Source organism: Oenanthe melanoleuca, chromosome 12 (genome assembly GCF_029582105.1).
Source record: "Oenanthe melanoleuca isolate GR-GAL-2019-014 chromosome 12, OMel1.0, whole genome shotgun sequence".
NCBI lineage: Eukaryota > Metazoa > Chordata > Aves > Passeriformes > Muscicapidae > Oenanthe > Oenanthe melanoleuca.
Window position 1 is genome coordinate 13,541,096 of NC_079346.1, and position 7,381 is coordinate 13,548,476.

Consider the following 7,381-nt stretch of genomic DNA (forward strand, 5'->3'; position numbering starts at 1 on the left):
GTGGCAACCCTATGGGTGGCTTGTGCAGATAAAGATTACACCTTGTTGATTGAGACTGGTCCTCCCTTCCTGACGATTTTATGTGCTGGGATCTTTGCAACCACCTCTGAGTTGGGGGAAGAGAAACCTTTTTTCCCATTCTTTTTATCCTTCTTCTGTGGGCCATCCCTCTAGAAGCAAGCAGTCACAGCCCCTTCAACAAGCATGATGGACATGAGATCTTGATGACCCAGCAGATCCCAGAATCCAAGCTTTCCTCTGCCAACAGGAGGGTGGGCACAGCAATGTCCCTGTCTGACTGTCAGCATAATCTCCACTCAGCCCCAGTTGCTTTTATGTGGGTTATTTATTGATCTGTCTCAGCTTTGAGTGAATGTTTCAAGTGGTCCTGCCCTGCTGGAGGCTCAGACATTGCTTCTGGGACAGTGGGAGGAGATGGTGGTCCCTGATAGTGGCTGTCAGCTCCTCTGGCTGTGTCTGAGCTGCACAAACCCAGGTGTAGGGCTTTGATACCCAATTGCCTCAATGGGTAAGTGGAGACTGGAAAGGTGCTGAGCCCTCATTTCTACTCCCAAAGGCTGAGGAGCTGAGGATGCTCTATGCACAGAAGCTTTGGCCTGTCTGTCCTGATGTGGCAGCAGAAGAAGCCCCCTCTTTCCCCCTCCCAAAATACTGAGATAATAGCATTGAGTGCAATTTCAGCATTGACATTATTTTGAGTAATGCTCTGTGTGAACACACCATTGGTCAGTCACAGCTCATGAAACTCCCCACCAGCTGGATTATGCTTTCTTTGAATTAAAGACTTGAGAAGTTCCAAATGAAAGGTGTTGCCATATCTCCTCACCTGTCGTTATGGCAGGTGCCAGACAGTACCAAGCAACTTGAAAGTGTAAGAAAAGCTTGGATTTGTTTTCTGGAGCCTCCTGACCTTGGAGCACATCTATCCGTTTAGACTGTCATCTTCTGTCCTTGCTCCTGAGTTCACCCTGTGAGGTGCTGGGTGCCTGTGGCTGCAAGCTAAGCCAGTGGCCACAAAGGCTGTGGGACATGATCCAGGGTCTCAGCTTTCTGCTGCTGCTCTGCACAGAGCAGGGTGCTGGCAGCTCTGCTGAGGACAGACACACTCAACACACAAGAAAGGGGCCAGGGGCTGTGGCTGCCTCTGCACCAATTCTGTCCCTTCTTCCCCATTGTCAGGGTCATCAGAAAGACAGGGAGCACTTTAGGAAGGCGGCTGATGGGTCTCCAGGGGGCCAGTGTCAATCACGATTAGTTGTTTAGTGGTTAATTGTTTTCTGGGGCTCTGGCATCAGCGCAGCGCTCAGTGGGTCCTCGCTCCCGGCTGCCCCCAGCTGTGCTCTGCAGTGTGACCCCGCTGCTGTGCATGGAAGGTGAAAGCAAACAAAAGCAGCCTCTCCACACAGGCTTGCTGGCATGAACACAGATGGTTCTTGAGCATGTGGCTCTGCTCAAGAATCTCAGATGCTCATTTTCCTGGAGCAGAGTCTGTCCCACAGCATTCAGGTACAACTGATGGCATCACACACTGAGCTCCAGTGCCATAGAGGAGCAACTTTCCTGGTGTCTTCTGCCTCATCCTTGCTTGCTTCCATCCTCCAAAGAGCCCTGCCTCTTCCTGCCTGCCTCTACATCCTGGGAAGGGCCCCAGTCTCTCTCCTGGTGGCTTGTGTGCAAGCTTCAGCAATCATGGGGGAGCTGTGCCCCCTGGCAGCACATTGCATTTAGAGGTGATGGATATTTGATGCAATGAGGGGAAGGAAGCACCAGGAGTGGAGCACTGCTCAGGCTGTGTGGCACAGGGGTGGTGCAGGAGGAGAGCCTGCCCTCGTTCTGGAACTGGGAATGCCAGTACCTGGTATGGCACAGGGCTGTCTGGGGAGCCAGCTCCCCACCAGGCTCATTGGCAGTGTGGGGTGAGTGGTTCCATCACACGCATCCCTGGCTGGTCTCTTGGAGTTGGCTGCTTGATATGCCTTCTTCCTAGGTGGCTGTGGCGTCTGGGGGACTCCTCAACACCTATCATGGCTTCACCCCAGTCAGGGCCTCAGTTTCCCAAATTAAAACCTCTGGTTTCCATGTTACTGAGTGAGAGTACAGTGGGATGGCTATGCCATCCTTGAGGAAGCAAGGTCAAGGGCAAGTTTTAACAGGATGGCTGTTACCTCACGATGTGCCAGAGGGAAAAGCCATGCTGGATCAGGGTTTTGGACTGGATCCTGGTGTGAGGACCTTGGGAAGGTGGATGCGAGGAATGGGCAGTGGCTCGTGGGAGGACCAAACAAGGTGTGTGGGGAAGGATGGACAAGTGGGTGTAACAGCTGCTGGAAGTCTGTGCTTGTGAGATGAGAGCTGAATCCCTGCTTGCCCTCCCAAGGGGCTTTGGTTGCCCTCTCGGAGCCCCTTGCACTGCCTTCCTGGCCTCCCTGTTAGGACAGCTGGGTGTTCCTGCCACATTCCCCTGTCAGAGCTGACCGCACATGGTCCCTGGCAGCAGCAGCTCTGTTGCCCTGCCCACCCCAGGTATTTATCCTGGGCAGGCTGAGTGACCATGCCAGAGCCAGCCTTTTCCTGTGTGGAGGAGAGCAAGGCTGTTGAAATGGGCAAATTTGCCAGCTGAGGCTGCTCGAACATGATCAGAAGTGACAGAGCAGTGACAAAGTGCCTGGCTGAAGGGAAACAGGACTCGATTTATTGTTGCCCTTGGAGCAAGGGAGAGGAAGGTGGCTATGAGAGGACAGCAGTGTTTTCCCACGGTGGTGGCTTGGAGCAGTGTGTAGGTCAGCTTCATCCCTGTCTTCTTCCTGAGCTGCTGCTCCTCTCCTCAGGAGCTTCTTTGCTTTGTGTCATGGGGTTACATGACAGCTTCTGAGCCAAAACATGCCCTGGGGTGCTAGGGGAGAGGTGCTGGGCAGGAAGGGCACTGCTTGGGGGGTTGGTGTCACTCCTGTCCCTTCAGGTCTTAGAGGGACCAAAGATCGCCACGCATGACGTGAGCTGTCATGAAGCCATGGTGGGAATGTGTCCATGTCACCTCAGGCCACTAGTTTGGCCAAATCAGATTATTTCTTCTTTTCAGATCACCACTAAAGACCTTGCAAACTCGAATTTGTCTTCAGAGCTCAGAGTCTGCTCAATCCCCTTCATCCCCCACAGCTCTCAATCTTACCAGAGGCTCCCTGCTGACCCAGTGCCCTGCCAAGCTCCTGTCAGGTGGGACAGTGTCTCCCACCTTTCTGCTGCCCACTCAGTGGCTGCTGTCCCCTTCAGCGAGCGCCTCACTGCAGCACGCAGAACATCCTTTTTAACTTAGAGTAAATGTAGTTTCCATGTCGAGGTGCTCTCTGATGCTGCAACAAAGGCAGTGCGTGTTAGTGGGCAGTGGTTCTTTTCTCCTTTCCGTGGGAGGGGTCACCTGGCATCGCCTGGGGAGGGGCCAAGGGCTCAGTTTGTGGCAGCTGCCAAAAGGGCTGCCAAGGTGAGAGGGTGGAGGCTCAGGTTAATTTCCAGGATGAATCCAATGTGCATCCAGGTGGGATGAAGCAGTGGGTGCACTGTGTCTGTGGATCTTTTCTGGCTGCCCCTCATCCTGCTAGCACTGCTCGGTCCTCTCGGAGCAGCCATCACTCAGGCGCAGGACCGTGGGATGATGCTGCTCAGGAGGCAGAGCACTGCCATTTACAAGCAGTTCTGCTGGCAGCTGCCCAGGCCGGGAAGAAAAACAGCACAGAAACAGGATTTAAGGATGTTTGGAAGGAAAGTTCCCTCCTTGGTGAATCTCCTTCAGGAGATCAGTGGCTGCCGCACAGCTGGAGGAGAGCAACCAACCCAGCCTTGGGCACCTGGCTGCAGGAGCTGTAGAAGGCTGGAAATGCCTGTGGGAGCCCAAGACACCCCCATGCCAGCAGCTGAAGATGGAGCTGCACCAGCAGGGGACAATGTGGAGAAGAGGGCTCTCCTCTCCCACCTAGGATAGTGATGACTGCAGAGAGGCTCCCATTTGCCACTTCCCAGCCCTGTTGGTGGCAAGCCCCAGTCCTCCATGAGTGCTACTGCTGAGTGGGGCTCCTCCTGGTTTCTCTCCTGGTGTGGGGCATCAGCAGGGGTGTTTAGCCCAGCACGGATGGAGGTGCTGGGAAATGACAGAGCCTGGTACTCACTCCATGCTGATACAAGGCAGACAGGGAGAAGATGGAGAGGGAGGGCCATGATGAAAGAGCCTGCCCAGTGTTTGCTGACGTATTGTAATTAACAATGTGGATCTGTGATGTCATAATTAACCACGTGGATCTGTGATGTCATAATTAACAATGATTAATATTTAACAGGAGGGGTTTGTCTCCTAGCTGGTTGCTCTGGCAACAGCACCGAGCTGCTGGTCTCAATCTGACATGTTCCTCTCCTTGTTGATTCCTTAATTGTATCGTCGATTGAGCTAATGAGGCAGGGATCTGGGGAGGGGCAGGTGGGCCAAGGGGTCCACCTGGGCAGGCAGGGACAGCACCTGGGGGCCTGGTCATGAGATGGGATGTGGCTCATCTTGTGGAGAAGCACAGAATGAGCTGGGAAGGCTCCCCCTATCCTCTGGCACCCTGAGACCTGCCTGTTGCTCCCCTGCTTATCTTCACACTGCTGCCAGAGCTGCAGGCTCTGGGGGAGCCATGGGAGGGAGTGGGAGCAGGCTGTCAGGTGCTGAAGGTATCAGGATGCCCTGGCATGAGACTGGACATACATAAATGCTTCTTATAGCAGAACACCTGAGGGCTTGCACTTGTGCCATCATCCCCTTGGGTGCTTAAACAATGCTGCAGCTCCACATCACCCTCACAGAACTGTGTCCTTCCTGCCCTTTGTCTCATTCCTGGTACCATGCCAGAGACAAGCGTGCATTCTCCCCGAGGAAGGGCTTGGCAGGTCCTTGGTGTGTGCCTGGGTAGCAGCTGTGGGGTTAGGGTGTGGCCAGGAGGTCAGGGTATGGCTGGAAGCTGGTGCTTGGTTGTGCTGACTTGAGGGTTCCTGATTTCAGGGAGCAGTTTGAGCTCAGCCCATTCTTGCCCTGGTCACATCTCAAAGGCATAGGAGGTGACAAGAGGCAGAGGCTGGTCTCCACTGTGGCCTGAAATATCTCAGAGACTTCTGGTGGCTTTGAAGGTTGTGGCACCCTATCCCCATTGCCTTCTTCCCACAGCATTCACTCTTTCCCATTCTCTCTCCATCCCAGGGGTCGACACCATGAGTGAGACAAGCTCCATCAGCATGGAGGCCACAACTGACAGCAGAGACACCTCGGTGGCCACCTCCATCCTGCTGCCCCTGCCAGGCAGCCGCGGGCGGGAGGAGGCGGACAACCGCAGCGAGCACAGCTACAGCGAGTCGGGAGCCAGCGGCTCCTCCTTCGAGGAGCTGGACCTGGAGGGTGCTGGGGACGGGGAGGGAGCCCCGGGGCTGCTGCCTGATGTGGGCTATGCAGGCAGCCAGGAGGTCACTGACAAGTGGACCAAGGAGCCCATTGCTGCTGAGAGAGGAGAGGAATGAAGAGAGACCTGGCTGCCTCACTTCCCGCTGGGGTCTGAGTTACTGGGAACCAGTTGCCTTTCCCACCTCCTTCCTCTCCAGCCAAGAGATTTTGGTTGCTGATTCCCCCCAGGACCTGCTCTCCCTCTTTGCAGAAAGGGTGTTTTATGGTTTTTGGGGGTGCTGGGAGGTGGGAGGGGGAGGATTTCTGTGGTGCTTGGTGGCGCAGGGTTAGGTTCAGGCTGGGTGGACAGTGAAATGCATTTGCTGTTTGTGTGTGTCCAGGCATGTTGCAGATTCCTTGCAGGTGTCTGGGGGATGGTGGTGGATGTCAGAGATTTTCCCCCTCATCTCTGCTGGTGCCCCTCTCACCCACAGCTTCTCTCTGCTGCACCACCACGTTTTCTAGCACCAAAGAGCCATGAGTTGGGTCAGTTGGGTTTATTCCGCTCTTCTCTTCCCCTTGCTGAACAATGGAAACATCCTGTGTAAATGTGGTCCTCCTGGCACTGCCACAGGCGCTTTGGGGTCTGTAATAAAGTGGATGCTTTTCCTCACTGGTGGCTGGTGCGTTGCTGACTTGTCCTTTGGCTGATTGTGCCGTCCTGCCCCATGGTGGGGATGTGGATGGGAGCTGCCCCACGGCCCTCACTGAGCCAAAGACCTGCCCAGGGTCTATGCATCCCTGCTGCTCAGGCTTTCTCCCTGCCTGGGCAGCCCAGGTCTGTCCCCAGCTTGTGCAAGCTGCAGGGGAAGAGGGGAAGGAAGCATCCCAGCTGCTGTGCTGAGCTGGGCAGAGCTGGAGGGAGGTGGCATCCCCACTCCTCCTGGGAACCTGTGGAGAGTAAAACTGGTATAAAGCTGCTTTTGGGCCTCCTTGTGTGGCAGGGGGCACCAGACTGCCTGCACCATGTCTCCCTGACATCCCGTCTGTCTGTCCTGCTGCTGTGGAATGCAGGCAGGGAGGGCTGCCTAGGCTGCTCCCAGTTCCCTGTCTCTCAGCTTGGGACAAGGGAGCAGCTTGGACATCATGGCCGTGGTGCCACGGGGCAATGCCAGGTGCCAGAGCACCTACTGAGTGCCCTTGGTGCCTCCAGCAGCCCGGGGATTGTGTGCTGGTGGTCAAACATGGCAACCCAAAACGAACATGGGGTGGGGGTGCCAGGGGCAGAGGAGGTCTGATTGTTTCTCTATGGTAGGAATGTGTCCTCTCTGGCTTGGAAAGGTCATGATTAGTTCTCAGCCAGTGATTGACATGAGATTATTCATAAATATTTTGTGCTCTGAGTGATAAAATATTAAACTCCTCCAGCCCACATGGAAAAATATTGCTCTTCCTGGTGTTTATCTTTGTTGCTGGTTATTACAAAACTGCCAAGCCCCCTGAAATATTTATGCTTGGCTGAGGCTCCCGGGGGGTTGGAGCCAGGCAGTGGGTACTGACGGTGCTTATCCCCTAACCCCACTGCAGCTGGGCACCAGGGGGCTTTGCCATCACTCTCCTGCATCCGGGGTGATGCAGCCAGTGCCGAGGTGTGTGTGAGGCTGGAGCCAGGACCCATCTGCTGGGGGAAAGTGGGACCACGGCAGTGCCAGCATCCCTTGGCACAACACACCTCCAGTCCTCCTCAGCTCTATCCCCAGCCCGCAGTGGCGAGGTCCACCAGCCAGGCACCCTCCTCTCCCCAGTGTCCCACTCTGTGCTAACAGTCCTGAAAGGAGAGGGGCTGGTGGGGGCTGGAGGAGTCCTGCTGTGGGGCTCCAGGAGGGACCTTGCCACAGACATTCCGAGTTATCCCTCCCCAACCCTTGTCCCCTGTGTCATCCCCTGTCCCTTTCTTGTCTC

At 55.3% G+C, this 7,381-nt stretch overlaps 1 protein-coding gene across 4 annotated transcripts in view; it reads left to right on the forward strand.

Annotated features, from left to right (window-relative positions):
• The window catches only part of TEX264 (testis expressed 264, ER-phagy receptor), a 51,582-nt gene extending 45,490 nt beyond the window's left edge, over positions 1-6,092 (forward strand). For all 4 annotated transcript variants that reach the window (XM_056501490.1, XM_056501488.1, XM_056501487.1 and 1 more), the window contains one exon: positions 5,243-6,092. In XM_056501490.1, coding sequence (XP_056357465.1) covers positions 5,243-5,556 — 314 coding nt within the window. In that variant the 3' untranslated portion in view covers positions 5,557-6,092. The remainder of the gene's footprint in view (positions 1-5,242) is intronic.
• The last annotated feature ends 1,289 nt before the right edge of the window (positions 6,093-7,381 follow it).